The following is a 21,031-nucleotide window of genomic DNA, read 5'->3' as shown; positions in this document are numbered from 1 at the left end:
GACCATTGTTTTATTAGATTTGTGATCTGTCTTAATACAGGAGGATAATTGGTTGAAAATAAGTCAGAATGAGATGCTGTTAAATGAATTCCAAGATATGGGATTGATTTTTCTGCCCATGTGAATAGGAGTGCAGCCCTAGCCGGGATCAATTCCATGTTTGTGAGTGAAATATTAAGCACTAGGCATTTCTTAGGATTAATCATAAGGCCGGATAGGGCTGCAAATCCATCAAGAGCTGGTATTAAGTTAGGACCAGAGACCTGTGGTCATGATAGAAAAAGTAATATATCGTCTGCAAATATACATAATTTGTGTGTAATACCTCCTACTTCAATGCCAGTTATAGTTTGGTTTGTTCTGATGTATTGGGCCATGGGTTCGAGTATAAGGGCAAATAATAAGGGAGATAATGGGCAACCCTGTCGGGTACCTCTTTCGATATTAAAGGCTTCAGATTTGTATCCAGCATATTTTATATAGGCTTTGGGTTTATTATATAATGCTTTGATCCATGTTAAAAAGTGGGGTCCAAAACCCCATTTTTGTAATGAATATTGCATATATTGCCAGGATACTGTGTCAAATGCCCTCTTAATATCGAGAGATAGAAAACATAAAGGGATTTTCCGTTTTTTAGCAATATGTGCCAATAACACTGCCCTGCGTATATTATCGCCTGCCTGTCTATTTGGCATGAAGCCTACTTGATCTCTATGTATTAATTTTCCTATAATGCTATTGAGGCGTTTTGCTATTATTTTTGCTAATAATTTAATATCGAGGTTTAACAGAGAGATAGGCCGATAATTCACACAGGAAGTATCATCAGAAAGGGGTTTTGGGATCATACAAACAATTGCCATTAGTGTTTCTTGCCGAAAAGAATGTCCATCTAGAAGTTTGTTAAAAGTTTCAGTGAGAATGGGAGAGAGTATTTCTGAGAATGTTTTATAGTATAAAGCCGAGTAGCCGTCTGGGCCTGGTCTTTTGTTAAGTTTTAGGTCTTTTATGGCGTTAGCAACTTCATCTATAGTTATAGGCTCATCCAAACTGCTTTTTTGATTCTGAGATAACTCAGGTAAGGTTATTTTTGAGAAGAAGGATTCAGCCTCTGTAGGATTAAATTCATTGTTTGTCTTGTATAAAGTTGCGAGATGTGAGTGAAATTTATGGACTATTTTAACTGGATTACAAGTGTAAACATTTTTTGATAATTTCAAACGTATTGGTTTGAAAGATTTGTTAGTTGAATTTAATGCCCGAGCCAAATATGTACCTGGTTTGTTTGTATTCATGTAGAAATTGTGTTTGGCGCGTTTGAGGGATTTATCAACTGACTCAGTGAGAAATAGATCGTATTCCAATCTAGATTTTTCCAGATGAGATTTTGTACTCTGAGATGGATTATCTTGAAATGATATGTAGGCTGCATTAAAATTGAGTTCTAGTTTTTTTGCTAGATTTTTGCGTTCCCGTTTAAATAGTGCCATTTGTCTTTGTATTGTACCACGCAAGACAGGCTTATGAGCTTCCCACAGTGTTATTGGGGAGATGTCTGTTGTATTATTAATTGATATGTATTCCTTTAAAGCTTGTTCAATGGCCATCTGATGTAGTGGGTGTTTGAGCATTATGTCCGGTAAGTACCACGTTGGGTCATGCGCTTTCGGTATGGCTGAGGCTATAGTAGTGTATACTGCATTATGGTCAGACCACGGAATCGGAATTATATCTGATGCAATAATTTCTGGTATCATTCCTATTGTTAGAAAAATATGATCTATTCTGGTGAAGGTTTGATGAGGGTGCGAGAAATAAGTGAATTTCTTTTTCATTGGGTTACTTTCTCTCCATGAATCTACCAGATTGTATTTGGAAAGAAGTTGAGAAAAAGGTAATCTAGAGGTTATTTTGGATGGTGTAAAAGGTGATTTATCTAGAAATGGGAGGAGGACCTGGTTCGAATCCCCACACATTATCACTGTTCCTATTTTGTGTGTATTAATCACTTGTAATATATGTGAGAGGAATGGTGTAGGTTGTTTGTTAGGAGCGTAGTAGGAAATCACCGTGATTGCTGTATCCATTATATAACCCATGAGTATCAGGTATCTACCTTCTGGGTCTTTAATTTCTGATGATAAGGTGAATGGTGTGGATCGGTGAAATGCAATTAGAGTTCCCCTTTGCTTGGTACAGGCAGAAGCCGTGTAAATTTGTTGATAAAAAGGAGAAATATATTTTGGAGTAGAATCTTTGGTGAAGTGTGTTTCTTGGAGGCATACTATGTGAGCCTTCTTGTTATGAAAAGTACGGAAGGCTTTGGTCCTTTTTTGAGGGACATTTATTCCCTGAACATTCAGGGAAAGTATATTCAGTGGTGCCATGGCAATAGATCAAATAGTTTTGACTTACTTTTTGTTATGCAGAGCTGACTGCGCAGATCAACCTGTGTGGACTGAAGAGATGAATAGATAGAAAAGAAACCAGTGAATTCTGGAGTAAAGAGTAAACAAAAAACATATGAGATTAGATGATACATTGTATAAATTATTTTTTGCAAGTAATCACAATTTACCCGTGAAAGAGAATAAATATCTCTCTCAGGGGAATAAGTGCCTTCGTCACACTCCCACATAATATGGTTGGGAGAATGAGGAGGGCTAATGGGGGTACACGGATCTTCCGCTTACAGGAGAGAAGTGCTATGTCAAAAGACATCAAAATGATGTTTCATTAATTGGAGTGCAGAATATAGTTTTTGTTGAAATTATTTATTCCAGGGTGGTTGTATATGGTTAGTCTTGTCCTAGGCTAAATAATTCAGTTAGAAAGGTACTGTTAATAACTTTGGTATTGATGAAGATAGTTTGAATTATTTTGGGATTTTAACCCTTTTAGAGTAAACAATTACATATTTTATTCATATGCAACTGTTTAGATATGTTAACTCATAAAATTGAGGTTGTATTGCTTCAGATTAGAATAAACAAAAACATAATTCTAGGAACTAGTTAGGTAATAATATATTTGTTTAAGAAAAGAAAGAAAAAGCTTCCATTACTTCTGGATTATTGAACATATTTGTCCTAAAAAGTAATAAATCTATTGTTATTACCTGATAATATATAACTGAACATGAATTTCCTTATTTCACTTATATATTCTAAGGCTATATGAATCAGAAGTAATAAGAAATATAACTGGAATGTAACATGATCCCACACAGTGTGTGACTATCAGAATGCAGTTACATTCAGTTATAAATATAGGTTTTTTATAGAGAACCATCTCTTAGTATAATAAATGAAGAGATATCAGGAATTAGGATGTCAGTCCATTGAATCTTCTTGGTCCATGGATGATGTGGCATAACGGCCTCTTTTGTGAGAATGATGATTCCCATTTTGTTCTGAAATTTTCTGGGTGCTGCCTGAAGGTGAAGATGATGCCATTCTTCTGCATGTGGGAGTGTTGCTGCTTGTGGGTTCTGTCAGATTTAATTTTAAAAGGGTTTGTTGTAGTTCATCTGCTGATCTGCTTCTGTAAATTGTACCTTGGTAGTTAAATCTGACTGAAAAGGGGAAGCCCCATTGATACATAATGTTGTGGCGTTGCAGTTCCATTAGTTGGGGTTTCATGGATCGTCTTTTAGTAATAGTAAGTTGGGATAGGTCAGCAAAAATTTGATAATTGTGTCCTTGAAAATTAAGTTCCTTTTTTTCTCTTGCAGCAATTAGTATTTGTTCTTTCGTTCTGTAATAATGAAATTTTGTGATTATATCACGTGGGGGTCCATCTTTCTTTTTGGCTGTGAGGGCTCTGTGTACTCTGTCCAGTTCTAAACGTTCAACAGGGATATCTGGCTTTAGTTCTTGTAATAGAGCAGTAATAGTAGATTGCAGGTCTGTCACAGTTTCAGGTATTCCCCTTATGCGCAAGTTTGAACGTCTGGCTCTATTTTCGTAATCTTCGAGCTTAGTTTGAAGTATTAAATTCTCTTTTTTTAATTGTTCCAATTCTGTTATATTTTCTTGGGTTGTAATTTCAATTTCATCCATTTTTATTTCTAAGGCTGCGGTGCGGTTTCCCAGCTCTCTTATTTCTTTGGTTAGGCTTTTTGTTATTTGGTCTGAGGTTTGTTTTAAAGCCTTATGAAGCATCTTTTCAAATTGTAATAATATTACTGGGGATACTGAGGAGGCTTGTGGAGAAGTTTGTGAGAGGATTTGTTCTGTATCTGACTCAAATGGAGAGTCTTGCTGTGACATTTTCTGTCTGTGAGAGCGCCCTGATGCTGTATCTTGTGAGGTGACTGGAGCTGCTTCAGCTGCAGTGAGTGCCTGTGAGCTCTTTGTGAGGTGATTTTTATTTCTGCCACGGTTTCTTCCCAGTATCATATTTCCTGCCCAAACTTTCACAGTTTGTTCCCTGGGGCAAAAAGGTTCAAATGGATACCTTTTGAGCCTGCAGGCTCCGCTTTGTCCTTCTCTTCTCTCCTCAGCGGTGTGGAGCTCTAACAATGCATGTCTGCTCCGCTAGGCTCCGCCTCCTGCCACCCTTTCACTCATTTTTCACTTATGTCGCAAAAATAAAAAATCCAGTGTTGATTAAATACCACCAAAAGAAAGCTCTATTTGTATGAAAAAAATTATAAAAATTTTGTTTGGGTACAGTGTTGCATGACTGAGTAATTGGCATTCAAAGTGTGAGAGCGCTAAAAGCTAAGAATTGGTCTGGGCAGGAACCGTGTATAAATGCCCTGTATTGAAGTGGTTAAGAACACCATCCCCGCCATCAAACATGGAGGTGGAAACATTATGCTTTGGGGGTGTTTTTCTGCTAAGGGCAAGACAACTTCATCGTATCAAAGTGACGATGGATGGGGCCATGTACCGTCAAATCTTGGGTGAGAACCTCCTTTCTTCTGGGTCGTGGATGGGTATTCCAGCAGGACAATGACCCAAAACACATGGCAAGGCAACAAAGGAGGGGCTCAAGAAGAGGCACATAAGGTCTTGGAGTGGCCTAGCCACATAGAAGATATGTGGAGGGAGCTGAAGGCTCGAGTTGCGAAATGTCAGCATCAAAAAGACAAAATCCCTCCTGAATATGTGTGCAAACCTAGTGGCCAACTACAAGAAATGTCTTATCTCTATAATTGCCAACAAGGGTTTTGGCACCAAGTACTACGTGATGTTTTGCGAAGGGGTCAAATACTTACCAGTATTTCATTTATTAAAATCAAATCAATTTATAACTTTTTTAACATGCGGTTTTCTGTATTATTTTTTGTTGTTCTGTCTCTCACTGTTATAATAAACCTCCCATTAAAATTATAGTCTGATCCTTTTTTTGTCAAGGGGCAAAGGTACAAAAACAGCAGGGGATAAAATAAATTTTTCCCTCATTGTAACCCCATCAGTGAGGCATAATTTTGGCGGACCAAAAGAAAAGAGAAGATCAGCTTTCTCCTCTACTACATGTAAGGCTTAATGTATATGGACGTTTTAAAACCATTCCTGAGCAATTTAACTTGACAGTTAGTAACCGATGTTTAAATACTAACGTTTTGCCTTGTTTACATGCCGCATTTAGGAGCGTTTGTGTTGAGGCGTTTTTTATTTTTTAAGTAGTGAAAAATGTATCTACGCCTGTAAATGAAATGTGGCTAAACATGAATTACCACGTTTACACACGTTTACAAGCTGTTACAGGCATTTGGCCTTTCGAATGCCTCTGAACATCCGTCCTTAATGCATTTTTTTACTTTCTAAAAAATGCTTCTAAACTCAACTGCCTAGAAACGACTATAAACGAGCCTGTGTACATGTACTGATAAGATAACTTAGAGGAGAGTTCAGGGGCAGCTAAAAAAAAACGCCCAACTGCTCCTAAACGTCAGTTTACCAGCAGCAGTGTACATGAAGCCTAATGCCCCTTACACACAATCAGACTTTCTCACAACAAAACCGTGGATTTTTGTTCGAAGGGTGTTGGCTCCAACTTGTCTTGCATACACACAATCACACAAATGTTGGCCAACAATTACAAACGTAGTGACGTACGTGATTTCTCCATTACGAACACTAGTTTTACAAGACCGAGCGCTTCCAGCTCGTACTTGATTCCGAGCATGCGTGGACTTTTGTGCGACGGACTTGTGTACACATGATCGGAAAGTCTGACAACAAACATTTGTTGCCGGAAAATTTGAGAACCTGCTAGCCAACATTTGTTGGCGGATAGTCCGCCAACAAATGTGCGATGGATAGAGATGTGAAGGCCCGGAAAAAAAAAACTGAAAAATTCGGAAAAAAAAACCCCATTTTTTTTCCATTTTTTTTTTCCTGAAGGCTTTTTTGTTTCCAAAAAATTGGAAAAATTTAAAAAAGAAAAAAAAAATTGTGGAATATTTTATTTTAACATGATGAATAAAATATTTCAAGACGGTGTTCAAATATTTTCCAAATAATTTCTAAAAAAAATGTATGATATCAGATTATTCTGATAGTGAGGACAAGCAAGTTCTAGGTAACAAACTGAACCCTCCAATGCAAGAACAGTATGCATTTCTTCCTTTAGGAGATGCTGTGCTGCTATTGTAACAAGAACCGGTCCGGTCAAACCTTAAGTTTTTAGAAGTTCCTAATTGTGATGACAGACAAAAAAAGAGTAGCTGCAGAAGCAGAGGCGTATACTGACAATTTCAGCTCACAAAATGATTCTGCATAAATGTCAATTGAAACTTAGTCCCACTCTCTTCTTAACACTTCCCCCATCTTCAATTCTTTTAATGAGAATGGGGTTTTTATTTTTATTTAGTACTGTGTAGAGGAAATATGAAAAATTGTTACTTTTGGTTTTGAAAATTGTTTTTTTTGGAGGCTTTTTGGCTGTTCCATGTAAACTAGTAAGCAGTTCAGGAGATTGTTGCTCCCTTTGTTACAAATAAATATTATAAAAAAAGTAAATTCTGTTTGTGTTAATTGTTTGGCTACACTATATTTTTAATGTGCTAGTTGTGATAATTATATGCCAAGTCAAATTGTCCATAGTCATATTTTATGTTCCTAAAGTAACAGAATGACTTTCAATCTTAAAAAGACAAAAAAGTGCTAATGTAGCATTTTTTTTTTCAATTTTTCCGAAAATTTCCGTCCCCCCCCCCCCAAACGGGTTTTTTTCCAAGCTTCAAAATTTCCGGAAATTTTACATCTCTAGCGATAGAGCATACACACGGTCAGACTTACTGCCAACAAGCTCACATCCAAAATTTCCTGTTGGAAAATCTGATCATGTGTGCGCGGCATAAGGGTGTTCCTGGATAAATCCAGGAGAATCTGAATATGAACGCCATCAAAGTTCACTGAACCCATACATGGTGTATAATTTCTTCTTTTTCCAAAAAAAATGTAAGCATGTATCCTACATTGCAGATCTTGTGGGGGTTCATCACTCGTCGTTTGAGGTCCAGCGACCCGATGGGGCTCTAATGTTCTGTGATTTCCTTACCTAAGACTATGTTCAGAATGGTGATGACAGAAGTCTTGATATCAGATCCAGCTGTTGTCTCAGGGATTCCTCATAATCTGATGTTGTTGCAGTGGCTTTTATTCTCTTAGTCTTCAACTTGTATTTTTAAGTGAGCAGGTTGTTGTAAATGGCGGGAGGAAAGTTGCTCAAGTGAAGTTATAGGAGACTTGTGCATGATAGAGGACTATAACTCCACAGCCGTCACTCTAGACTCTGGCAAGTTGTCATCTAACTTGGCCATAAAAAAAAGCCCTCTAGCCTCTGTGCCTACCTCTCCCTAGAGCTTATTTAGTGGGTAGCAGCTGCAGATCTGATGTCTCGGCAGACATGTAAAGTGGCAGGGTTGTTCCATCCTGTTTATCAGGACTGTCAGCAGATGTCCTGGGAGAAGCAGTAGCAGCAGACAGCGGAGGAGCTGTGGTTGTGGGAGAATGAGATACTGACTGTGTAATTTTCACGGATAGAGGTTTTGCATCATCTGTTGTGGATACATGGTGTCCAAATGAAGCAGGAGGTGGCGGTGCCATGTCAGCTGCAGGTGTCTGGAGCGGGTGTGGGGATTCAGAAGAACTGTTTTGTTCTGTGGATTCTCAATAAATGCTGGGGGTTCTTTTCATCTTTTGATGGTCCAGCAATGGCAGACTTGTAAGGTCTACCATTGCACTTGGAAGGCCTTTTTTGTCTTGTGCAAAAGCAGGCACTTTCAACGCTCAGGAATATTGTATGCCATACACCTTGGCCTTCCTCCAGTCGGGTTTAGAGGCGCTTCTGGCTCTTAGTAGTCTAAAGGTACAGGTTTCTTTTCTTTCTTTTCTGTTTCAAAGACCCATGGCTTCACACACCTCTCTTTGAACCAATCCAGAATATCCCATTGGAAGATCTCACCAGCAAAGTAGCCAGTATGTTGCCCATTAGCTCTGCTAGGTGTGTTTCCAAGTTAGCGGCTCTTTCTGGAAAACAACCTTTTGTTATCTAGATAAAGTGGTACTGGGACCTAGACCCTCCCTCCACCCCAGGGTGATCTCTTCATCCCGTCTTTTCACATCACTGAGGATTTTATCCTCCCTTCCCACTGTCCTATTCTGAAGAACAGTATAGAGATTTCACTCCATTGTGTGGATGTGTTTTGAGCAGTTAGGGTTTACCATGTTCAAAAAGAAAACTGCGCTAGTGAGTATAAAATAAGAAAAAGCTGCAACTCAAAAATGAAATGCACACCAAAGACAGAAATAGCTAATAGTGAAAAAAAATATCAAACACTGTAATGAACAAGTAATTAATCAAATATACATAATATAATGATTACACCTTAACCTGCAGACAAGAACAAGGCAAGTGGATGCAATCCGGTGGAAAAACACACATAAGTGACTAATTAAATAGACTTAAAACTTTAGTCCAAAAATGATGAATAAAAATTGTTCAGTGCATATAAGTCTTTTCCATGAAATCTCTCAGCGGGTAACGATGGATTAAAAACACCCTGTGAGGGATCTTCTATGTATAGGGATATTGTGAATCCACCACCATAAAGACCGAAGGCTTACCAACTAAACAAGCTATGGACTTCAGGTTGAGTGTTTCTGGTCCATTGACCTTTGTTTTTTTGTGGGCCTGCATGCCATAGTCGCTATGTTATTGCTCTCCTCTCAGTTTATTCCTTGAGGATGTCCCATGGTCTATTATTAAAGATCCTCTGTACTGTAGAATCGAGATAATTAGACGTTTGGATTACCTGTAAATTCCATATCTTGGAATAGTGTACAGGACACAGGTCCACCCCCCTTCCTCCCCATTCTGTTTCTCCTTATTGCTTGCTACAAAACTGGGGTCCCACAGAGAAAGCAGGAGATATGAGGATGTACTGTGGGCTGTTCTCAGTAAAGCGTTTGCCAGTGTCCAACCTCTTTAAGGTAGCAGCATGCAACACATTTTCTTTGACTGCAGATCCTGTGTCCTGTACTGTACTCCAAGTTATGGAATTTACAGGTAAATCAAATTTCTTATTTTTCCGGGGCAGTGAGTCACCAAGAAGTGAACCAAGCAAAAAACTGGTCAGCCCTAGCAGCAATCATAAATGACCTTATAAAAGCAATTTGGGTGTAGAGAGAATAGCTATTGTTTAATAAACATTTTCACACTATACTGTTCCTAGCCCCACTTTCCTTTTGTGGAGTCCTTTGAAAAGGTATCCGTTTAATGTTGGAGATGGAGATCCCAACATTATTTGAAAGTAGAATGGCTACTTCCATAGTTAGTTGATATATTTTTTAAAATTTTATATTGAGTTTATGTTGAAATTGTGTTAAAAAATTACTGTAATGTGGTAGAATAATGTTGATGAGTATGCTGTAACTATAATCTTCCTCAAGATGGCACTGGAGTGAAACTGAAAACTGACATTTTTGCCTTTTTACAAGTATGTTTTTTGTGTGCTGTTTAACATTATTGAATTTTAATTCAAATAGTTTTTATTACATTTTGGACATTACACAAAGGTAAAATTGAAACAGGTTAAGCAGTATACAACATTATTGTATTTTAAAGACGCACGTGGAATACAAGGCTGTGTTTTAATTTAGTAGTCTCTAAGATTATCAAGTTTTCAGTAAAATTTAGATATGAAATAATAAACTGTCACTGAATAAAATATTGTTGAACAAAAGTTCTATAACCACAAGTAAGAAATTGGCATATAAGTATCTGAATGTTTACTTCACTACAGTGCTAGAATTATTACAATGTTGGGTTTACGAACTCCTCATTTAACCTACATATGTGGTGAAAAAAAGGCATAAAGATTTACATGGGTGAACAGCCAAGACCCCATAGGTACCCTCACAAATCGGAGTACTCTGTAAGCCCATGAATTCTCTTGGTACTATGTAAGAAAATTTCGACTCCTACCCAACAAGGACTCTGAATCAACCCCACTTCCCCCAAAGCAGTATAAGATAGGCTCAAACTATTTTATTAAAGCATGCTTTAGGCATTTTGGGTGGAGATTTTGACCTTTGCTGCCACTTTATCATCCTTTATGCTTTGCTTTTAGTCAAACTTGGTGGCCAAAACGGAACTCTGATTGTTGTGGATGCAATAGGTGCCAGGGCTTAGCTAGGGAGGAAGCTTGAGAAAAATCTTGTTTGGCTTACACTGTTAACACAACTCAATCAAATAAGTGAGTCATTTAATTGAAAGTACACCAAATCTAAAGCTCTATTTTTTTAGTCAGGATGGCTGACATTAAAACTGGAGTTGTTGCCAATAATAATAGGATGCCTTGTTTTCAAAAAGCAAAAATATCTGTTACGGGTGGTTGTGCATATTTGAAAAAAGTGATATATATATGAGAGTCCACAGCTGGGTGTACAGTTTATAATAGTCCGTGCAGTGCATACAGGTTTCCTCTCGCTATCATGTTGCTATTACAGATTGAAGATTTTTGTAGTTTTCCTTGGCAGTAATGTAGTTTTCTAGGGCCAAATTGTACAGTGCCTTGAAAAAGTATTTCTACCCCTTGAAATATTCCACATTTTGTCATGTTGCAACCAAAAACGTAAATGTATTTTATTAGGATTTTATGTGATAGACCAACAAAAAGTGGCACATAATTGTGAAGTGAAAGGAAAATGATAAATGGTTTTCAAATTTATTTTACAGATAAATATAATGAAAAGTTTGGTGTGCATTTGTTTTTAGCCCCCCAAGTCAATACTTTGTAGAACCACCTCTAGCAGCAATTACAGTCTTGTTGGGTATGTCTCTACCAGCTTGGCACATCTAGAGAGTGAATTTTTTGCCATTCTCCTTTGCAAAATAGCTAAAGCTCTGTCAGATTGGATGGAGAGTGTCTGTCAACAGCAATTTTCAAGTCTTGCCATAGATTCTTAATTGGATTTAGGTCTGGACTTTGACTGGGACATTCTAACACATGAATATGCTTTGATCTAAACCATTCCATTGTAGCTCTGGCTTTATGTTTAGGGTCGTTGTCCGGCAGGAAGGTGAACCTCAGCTACAGTCGCCCCAGTCTGAAGTCTTTTGCAGACTCTAACAGGTTTTGCCCTGTATTTGGCTCCAACCATCTTGCCATCCACTCTGACCAGCTTCCTGATACCTGGGGCCTCGTATCCGAAGCACAAGGTTTTGTCTGTAACGCCTCTCTTTGTAGGGCTGGACCCCAGGAACCCAGGGCTTAGGTCTTGTTACATTACCTAAACTTCCCGATAGGGTGCTCTTTACAGGTCCAAGGCAGTTTGAACCCCATTTTAGGGACCCAGTCCTTGAAGGTTTGCTACGCAGCCCGCCGTGATGGGTGAAGGTTGGATTGTCCGTTAATTCAGCAAATCTTGCGGCGAGGATAAGGTAAGGGAAGAAACTTAGGTATTAAAAACATCTATGTATGTATTCCATTAGGGAAAATATGTTGTCATGCCTTAATTCTCCACTTGAGGGAGTCTATGCACATACCTTACTCTGTTGTCTTCACTGTAAGCTCAGTCCGTGTCTGGTTGAAGCAGCGTGTTGAGGGAGACTTTGCAAGGTAAAAGAAATCTGCAAAAATGTTTTCTTCTCCCCCCTGATGGGACCAGAGGGTTAGGGGACAGCAGCGCTGTACCCCCCTTACATTACCCCCCCCCCAGCTTACATTACCCCCCCCCCCCCCCGGCGGAGGTCCCGCTAATAGCGCTAATTGTTTTAACTGTGGCTGATTTCACTGTTGTTTGTGCCTGCTGCTGGATGGGTCCCTGCTTCCTCCCTCCCCCCCTTGTGTTGGGTCGGTGGACCCAAAAACAAACCTTTTTAAAAGTATAAGGGGGCAGAATTTTTTCACGGGGGGGGGTCGGGGCCTAAGCGCGATGCAGTGAAACGTCCATGAGGACACACGGCAGGCTAAAAACAAATACAACACAGCTGTGACAGTCTCTCCTAGGCTGACAAGGAGAAAACAAGCAGCCTGCAAAATAAGGACACGAGCTGTGGGACATGTGAGGGTTGCAAACTGGCATTCCTGATACAGGAACGACACCTTTTTCCCAGCACTAGGCTAAATTGTATTGCAGCTTTAAATGTCATGACTATTTTCAGCGATTAAGTGCAATTTGTATAGTGCCTCTGTTTTTGTACTTAGGACTATGCCTACCAAATAGACACCACAAAAACCAAAAAGGTAAAGGTTTCACCCCCAGGCGCTAGGATCCCAAGTCACATTTCCATGCTGTCATCCTCGCCTGAATTACCAATTATGGCAAGCCAGGGTGAGCCATTGGAACAAATGGATGGTGCAACTGCTTCTCACATTTCAGCCCCTGTATACGTGACTGAAGATGTCCTTTCCTCCTCCCTGCAGGGTCTGGAAGAAAGATTAGCAGCTTTAATCGCATCCTCCAGATGGATAGGAAGCATGCTAGATCCCCCTCCCCCACTTCAGAACCTTTGCAAGGGGAACAGTGGGCACAGAATGGGGTGTTACCCTCCGACGATCATGAGGAAAAACAAACCGATGATGATTCCTCTGCGGAGAAAACAACGGTAGATGAGCCTTTTTCAGCCTCTCAAATCTGAGAAATTGATCTCTTACGGAGATGGTTCGTTCTACTTTCATGCTACCCCTAACAGAGTCTCCTGAAAGTTCGGTTTCTTCCTTGGGTTCCTTAAAACCCTCTCAACCTTTGCATGCGTTTCCTGTACATGCATTACTAGAACAGCTTATTTTTTCTGAATGGGATCACCCAGATAAGCATTGTCTCCCTCCTAAGAAAATTCTCTATCCCCTGGAGGAGAAATTCTCCAAAAGATGGAAAATACCAGCAGTTGATGCTGCGATTTCCAATGTGAATAAAGGCCTAACTGGTCCAGTAGACAATGCACAGATGCTTAACCGGTTCAATACAGGGCAATTTCACCCCCTTCCTTCCCAGGCCAATTTTTAGTTTTCAGCGCTGTCGCATTTTAAACGTCAATTGCGCGGTCGTGCGACGTTGTACCCAAAAAAAATTGACGTCCTTTCTTCACCACAAATAGAGCTTTTTTTTGGTGGTATTTGATCGCCTCTGCGGTTTTTATTTTTTGCGCTATGAACAAAAGAAGAGCGACAATTTTGAAAAAAACACAATATTTTTTACTTTTTGCTATAATAAATATCCCAATTTTTTTTTTTAAAAACACATTTTTTCCTCAGTTTTGGCCGATACGTATTCTTCTACATATTTTTGTTTAAAAAAATCGCAATAAGCGTATATTGATTGGTTTGCGCAAAAGTTATAGCGTCTACAAAATATGGGATAGATTTATGGCATTTTTTTTAAAAAAAAATTTTTTTTATTTTTTTAGCCGCGATCGCGATTTTTTTTGGTGACTGCGACATTATGGCGGACACATCGGACACTTTTGACACATTTTTGGGACCAATCACATTTATACAGCGATCAATGCTATAAAATTGCATTGATTACTGTGTAAATGTGACAGGCAGTGAAGGGGTTAACCACTAGGGGGCGGGGAGGGGTTAATGTGTTTCCTAGGGAGTGATTACTAACTGAAGGGGGAGGGGACGCACTAGGGGAGGAGACCGATCTGTGTTCCTCCGTTCTGGGAACACAGATCGCTCTCCTCAGAGCTGACAGGCTGTGGATCTGTGTGTTTACACACACAGATCCACATGCTGGCCCGGTTAACGGGCAATCGCGGGTGCCCGGCGGACATCGCGGCCGCCGGGCACACGCACCGGGTCACGAGGAACGCGGCGGGCACGCGCGCGCCCCCTAGACGCCCGGGAATCCCAGGACGTCATATGACGTCCACCCAGGATGGGAGATCCCATCTGGGGACGTCATATGACTATGGGCGGGTAGGGAAGTGGTTAAGAATCCAACAGATAAGGGGTTGGAATCCCTGTTAAGATCTACTTTTTCCATGGCAGGTGCCATTACTCAGTCTGCAGTCGCTGCAATAAGCGTCTGTCAATCCCTAAAGGACCAATTTAAACAGGCCCTTAGAGAGCTTCCTGCACAACAAGCTCTGGATTTGGCTGAACTACCAAAAGCATTATGCTTTACCATAGATGCTATTAAAGATTCTATTCACCAGGTGTCCCGCCTTACGCTTATGTTTGTGCATATGCATAGAATCCCGTGGTTAAAAAATTTGGTCAGCTGAAGCACCATGTAAAGACCTCCTAACTGGGCTCCCTTTTCATGGGGAGCGACTATTTGGAGAAAACTTGGACAAATATATCCAAACAATTTCTAGTGGGAAAAGTACTCTTTTGCCAGTCAAAAGAAAGTATAAACGCCCTTCATTTAAACAGGCTCTTTCCCCTACGCCAGGGCTTCCGCCTCTAGGCAGGGGCGATGGCCTCCGCCGTCACACTCTAGAGGAAGATCTCAGACTCAGACCCAGGCTCAAAAGAAGTCCTGGGGTCGGAAACCTGCAAGCCAGAATCCTAAAGCCTCATTATGAAGAGGCAACCGCACTCACCAAGGTGGGGGGAAGACTTCTGCAGTTTTCAGAAGTCTGAAAAAAAGAAATTCAGGAGAGATGGGTCATCTCCATGGTAACGCTGGGGTACAAGCTGGAATTTCGGGACTTTCCACCATCTTGCTTCCTGAGGTCAAGCGTTCCCAAAGATCCAGAGAAAAGACAATCTCTGTTTCAGGCACAAGACTGATTAATATCTCAAGGGGTGATCATACAGATCCCCACAAAAGAGCAAGGCTTGAGGTTTTATTCAAACTTTTTTATGGTACTGAAACCAAATGGAGATGTCAGACTCATTCTAGATCTAAGAAATCTTAATCAGTTCCTGAAGATCCGCTCCTTTCGCATGGAGACGATCAGGTCAGCAATTCTATCCTTCTAGGAGGAGAACTTCTGGCATTAATCGACATCAGGGATGCATATCTGCATGTCTCTATATTTCCCGCTCATCAAAAGTTTCTGCGCTTCGAGTTAGAACAGCAGCATTTCCAGTTTGTAGCCCTGTCCTTCGGGCTAGCCACAGCACCCTGGGTGTTCACCAAAGTGCTGGCCCCACCTCTAGCCAGGTTAAGGGCACAGGGCATAACAGTTGTAGCGTACCTAGACTATCTCTTACTAATAGATCAGTCGGTGGCTCATTTGGAGCAAAGCGTACGCACTACAACCAACTATCTGAAGAGTTGGGTTGGATTCTCAACCTAGAGAAATCTTCCTTAATACCGCTAGAAAAGCTGGAGTACTTGGGTCTGATCATAGACACAGCCCAGGAAAAGGCAAATATCAACACCATAAGAGAGTTGGTGCGGATGGTCAGGTCAAATGGCGATCCCTCCATTCTCATGAGGTTGCTAGGAACCATGGTGGCTTCATTCGAAGCAGTTCCCTATGCCCAGTTTCATTCAAGACTGTTGCAAAACAGTATCCTGTCTGCTTGGAACAAAACAATTCAAGCTTTAGACTTGCCAATGCAGCTGTCCCAAAGCCTCACTTGGTGGTTACTAACCCAGAATCTGCTGAAAGGAAAATCCTTCAGACCAGTCATCTGGAAAGTGGTAACGATGTATGCCAGCCTTTAAGGCTGGGGAGCAGTACTAGAAAAGACAACTGTCCAGGGACAGTGGTCAAGAACTGAAAGAACCTTGCCCATCAAAATATTCTAGAGATTCAGGCAGTACGTCTGGCTCTAAAGGCCTGGACTTTCAGGTTACAGGATTGTCCTGTCAGGATTCAATCTGACAAGGCCACAGCTGTGGTCTATATCAATCACCAAGGGGGCACCAAGAGTCTCTCAGCGCAGAGAGAGGTGAACCATATTCTAACTTGGGCAGAAAGGAATGTTCCATGCCTCTCGGCAGTCTTCATTCTGGGAGTAGAGAATTGGGAAGCAGACTACTTAAGTCACCAGTAGTTATTCCCAGGGGGATGGTCTCTTCACCCTGACATATTTCGGGCTGCTTGCCAAAGATGGGGGACTCTGGACATAGATCTTCTAGCATCCAGGTTCAACATGAAATTAGTCAACTTTGTGGCCAGAACAAGGGATCCATTCGCATGCGGAACGGATGCGTTGGTGACCCCATGGGATCAGTTCTCGCTGATCTATGCATTACTCCCTGTTCAGTTGCCTCGACTTCTTTGCAGGATCAAGCTGGAAAGAAAGACGGTAATTCTGGTGGCACCAGCATGGCCCAGAAGGTCATGGTATGCAGAAATCTTAAAGATGGCAGTGGAAGGCCCATGGTCCCTCCCACTACGGCCAGATCTGCTCTCATAGGGACCGATATTCCATCCTACCCTACGGTCTCTAAATTTAACGGCTTGGCTATTGAAACCAACATTCTGAAGAAGCGCGGGGTTTCGGGATCAGTTATCTCTACCCTGATTAACGCAAGGAAGCCAGCTTCTAGAACTATCTGTCTGGAGGGCTTATGTTTCCTGGTGTGAATTCAAGAGTTGGCACCCTTGGAGATGTATCATAGGCAGAATTCTTGCCTTTCTACAATTAGGGGTAGAAATGAAATTGGCCTTGAGTACTATTAAAGGCCAAGTCTCAGCTTTATCAGTCTTATTTCAAAGGACCACTTGCTACTCATTCTTTAGTCCGGGGTTTTATACAAGGGGTGACGTAGCTTATTCCGCCCGTCAAACCTCCCTTGAACCCTTGGGACTTGAACTTAGTTTTGTCTGTGTTACAAAAAACAGCCATTTGAACCAATACAACATATTCCCCTAGTCCAAGGAGGATCTTGGAATTGGCTGCTCTTTCTTGTAAAGAGCCATATTTGATTTTTCATGAGGACAGAGTGGTGTTACACCCTCGTCCAGACTTTTTTTTATCAAAAGTGGTTTACACGTTTTCCAAAACCTTGTAGAAAAAACTGACATGTTTAAAAGACTCATTATGCCTCATAGATTATACTTTGGGTTGTTTTCTTTCCAAAATGGGGTCATTTTTGGGGTGTTTCCATTGTCCTGGTGCTCCAGGGCCTTCAAATGTGTAAGAGGTAGTCAAGAAATTATATGTATAATTTATGCTCAAAGAAAGCCTGACAGTGCTCTCTGCATGTTGGGCCTCTGTATGTGGCCACGCTGTGTAAAAGTCTCACGCATGTGGTATCGCCGTACTCAGGAGGAATAGCAGAATGTGTTTTGGGGTGTAATTTGTGCTGTGCCTATGCTGTGTGTGAGAAATAACCTGCTAATATAACAATTTTGTGAAAAAAAAGAGAAAAAAAAATTTGATTTAGAAAAGAATTGTGGGAAAGAACAACTTCAAAAAACTCAGCATGCCTCTTACTAAATACCTTGGAATGTCTACTTTCCAAAATGGGGTTATTTGTGGGGTATTTGTACTTTCCTGGCTTGTTAGGGTCTCAAGAATGCAATGGCACCCTAGCTTGTGGACTCCAAATGGAGACCAAATAATATCCACTAATTTGGGTTATTTTTACCAAAGATATGTAGCAGTATAAATTTTGGCCAACATTTCTGCAGAAAAATTACTAATTTTCAAAATTTTATAACAGAAAGCAAGAAAAATTAATTTTTTTACAGAATTTTCTGACTTTTTTAGTGGTTCACCGAAATTTCGGCTGCCTAAAATTATTGGCCGAAAACTGTTTTTGTCATTCGGCCGAATGACAAAAACAGCCGATACCGAAAAGGGGGCGTGGTCCGCCCTGGGTGCCGCCCATTGCAGGAGTGTCCCTCCCTCCTGCACTCCTTGTGTTAGCAGAGTCACTTGTGTTGGCACACCTGCCCAGGGGCGGGCTGACCGTCGGCTGCTTCCCTCCCTGCTCAGAAAAACCCTGTCCTCAGCCCGCCCAATCTACCATCCCAGCGTCTGTGTCCGGCTGCGGCTCCTCCCCCGTGGTTGCCTAGCAACAGGACGCTGTAGACTGTGAAGGTATTATGGCGTGACGGCGTCCAAGGAGGAGGGAAAACAGAGCGTGGGCGGGAAGAAGGAGAAGGTGGCAGAAGAGAGGACCAGAGGGGAGCTTGTCACTGAGGAGAACAAGGAGTTCTACAAACTCCAGATCTGGGACCTCGAGGGCTGCCTGAAGAGGTGATGGTGGAGAGGGCTACAGGTCTCAGCATGCTCTGACTGGAAGAGGAGCAACAAGTTTAAGGTAGCGCTACAACTCCCAGCATGCCATGGCAGAGTAAAAGTAAATGTTTTCATGAAAGTGCATCAGACTCCTGCACGCCACCTCTTTGATGCGCCTTCATAAAACATGCATACTGATCTAATGGTAGCACATCTAAAAAAGTGCATAGAAAATGTGGCAGGGAGAAGAACGCACCACACTCATGTGGTTCCGGCCAAAGTCATGTTTGTGCATTTTTGTGTGCATTTGCAGTGCATAAAAATGCAGAACTCTGCATTTTTTTTTAAACGCGCATGAAAGCACTACAGTGGTACAATCAAAGCTGATTGGGATCCTTCTGACTCTGACCATCTCCTGTACCATGTCCCCGGTCTCTGACCATCTCCTGTACCATGTCCGCAGTCTCTGACCATATCCTGTACCATGTCCGCAGTCTCTGACCATATCCTGTACCATGTCCGCAGTCTCTGACCATCTCCTGTACCATGTCTGCAGTTTCTGAACATCTCCTGTACCATGTCTGCAGTCTCTGACCATCTCCTGTACCATGTCTGCAGTCTCTGACCATCTCCTGTACCATGTCTGCAGTCTCTGACCATCTCCTGTACCATGTCTGCAATCTCTGACCATCTCCTGTACCATGTCTGCAGTCTCTGACCATCTCCTGTACCATGTCTGCAGTCTCTGACCATCTCCTGTACCATGTCTGCAGTCTCTGACCATCTCCTGTACCATGTCTTCAGTCTCTGACCATCTCCTGCATCATATCTGCAGTCTCTGACCATCTCCTGTACCATGTCTCCGGTCTCTGACCATCTCCTGTACCATGTCCCCAGTCTCTGACCATCTCCTGTACCATGTCCCCAGTCTCTGACAATCTCCTGTACCATGTCCCCAGTCTCTGACAATCTCCTGTACCATGTCCCCAGTCTCTGACCATCTCCTGTACCATGTCCCCAGTCTCTGACCATCTCCTGTACCATGTCCCCAGTCTCTGACCATCTCCTGTACCATGGCTGCAGTCTCTGACCATCTCTGCACCATGTCTGCAGTCTCTGACCATCTCCTGTACCATGTCTGCAGTCTCTGACCATCTCCTGTACCATGTCTGCAGTCTCTGACCATCTCCTGTACCATGTCCCCAGTCTCTGAACATCTCCTGTACCATGTCTGCAGCCTCTGACCATCTCCTGTACCATGTCTGCAGTCTCTGAACATCTCCTGTACCATGTCTGCAGTCTCTGAACATCTCCTGTACCATGTCTGCAGTCTCTGACCATCTTCTACATCATATCTGCTAGAGGTGCACCGCATGGAAATTTTGCTAATACTATTAGCAATGTGTTCTATAAAAATGTATACAGTTCTTTTCGGTTTCGGTTTTCGGCCTAGTATATTTTTCATTTTCGGTATCGTTTTCGGCACCAAAAAACCCATTCAGTGCACCTCTAGTCTTTTTTTTTTTTTACTTTTTAAAAAAAAAAACAAAAAACAGCGGTGATTAAATACCACCAAAAGAAAGCTCTATTTCTGTGAAAAAAAGGACAAAAATTTCATATAGGTACAGTGTTGCATGACTAATTGTCATTCAAAATGTGAGAGCACTGAAAGCTGAAAATTGGTCTGGTTAGGAAGGGGGTTTAAGTACCCAGTGAGTAAGAGGTTAATATTAAATTATTTGCAGAAAAAAAACTGAAAATAATGGTTACAAAAGCATCAAACACCTTATTCTTTTTTTTATTCTGTTTATATTTACAGTACAAGTCTTCCCGGAAGTGCTCAGGTGGAAATGACAACGATGAGGTGAGACATTTATGGTTGTAACCTTCATGCTTAGCAAGGAAACATTTTTCTCAAATCATCTTTCAGGGCAGCATTGAGAGAAGGCTCCTCCCATCTGGAAACACATCATCCACCATTATAAAAAAGAGCAACGTACCCCTGAGCCCCAGTTCTCAATGTGTTTGCTCCGGACCAACAAGAACCATCAGATGTTTGTTTTGCACAAATCTTTCAGGACAACGTGCTAGTTGCAGGAACCTCCCTGTCCAGCTAACTATCACGCTTTTTTTTTTTTTTTTTTATATACGGGTGGTATGCCTAGACAAGGTACGTGGGAGAAAAAAGGTATATATTTTTTTTACATTCTCCTCGTGTTTTTATTAATTGTAAGCCCGAGGCTTCCCTCCCACCGGGGAAACCGTAGTCATCCTCCAGCTGTGGTGCATTTGGAGCAGATCCCCCTATAGCAGTTTCCCAGCAAACTCTATTTTTCTCTGACCTGAGGTTGTGGCCCAGGCGCTCGCGTGGCTCATGCAGTGTCTGAAATAATGGTGGCACATCCGCGTGGCTTGCAATATGGAGTTTTAGGCCATAGTCCTGATCCGGTATGACGTACGCCCGGT

The 21,031-nt window shown here is 41.4% G+C and overlaps 1 protein-coding gene across 3 annotated transcripts in view; it reads left to right on the top strand.

Moving 5' to 3' along the window:
* Positions 1–21,031, top strand: part of LRCH2 (leucine rich repeats and calponin homology domain containing 2) — a 226,533-nt gene that overhangs the window by 132,417 nt on the left and 73,085 nt on the right. For all 3 annotated transcript variants that reach the window (XM_073599129.1, XM_073599128.1, XM_073599127.1), the window contains one exon: positions 20,385–20,429. In XM_073599129.1, the coding sequence (XP_073455230.1) occupies positions 20,385–20,429 (45 nt within the window). The remainder of the gene's footprint in view (positions 1–20,384; positions 20,430–21,031) is intronic.

This window comes from Aquarana catesbeiana, linkage group LG09 (assembly GCF_042186555.1).
Source record: "Aquarana catesbeiana isolate 2022-GZ linkage group LG09, ASM4218655v1, whole genome shotgun sequence".
NCBI classification, from domain to species: Eukaryota; Metazoa; Chordata; class Amphibia; order Anura; family Ranidae; genus Aquarana; species Aquarana catesbeiana.
Note: the sequence above shows the minus strand (reverse complement) of the source record. Positions and strands in the feature narration are given on the sequence as shown.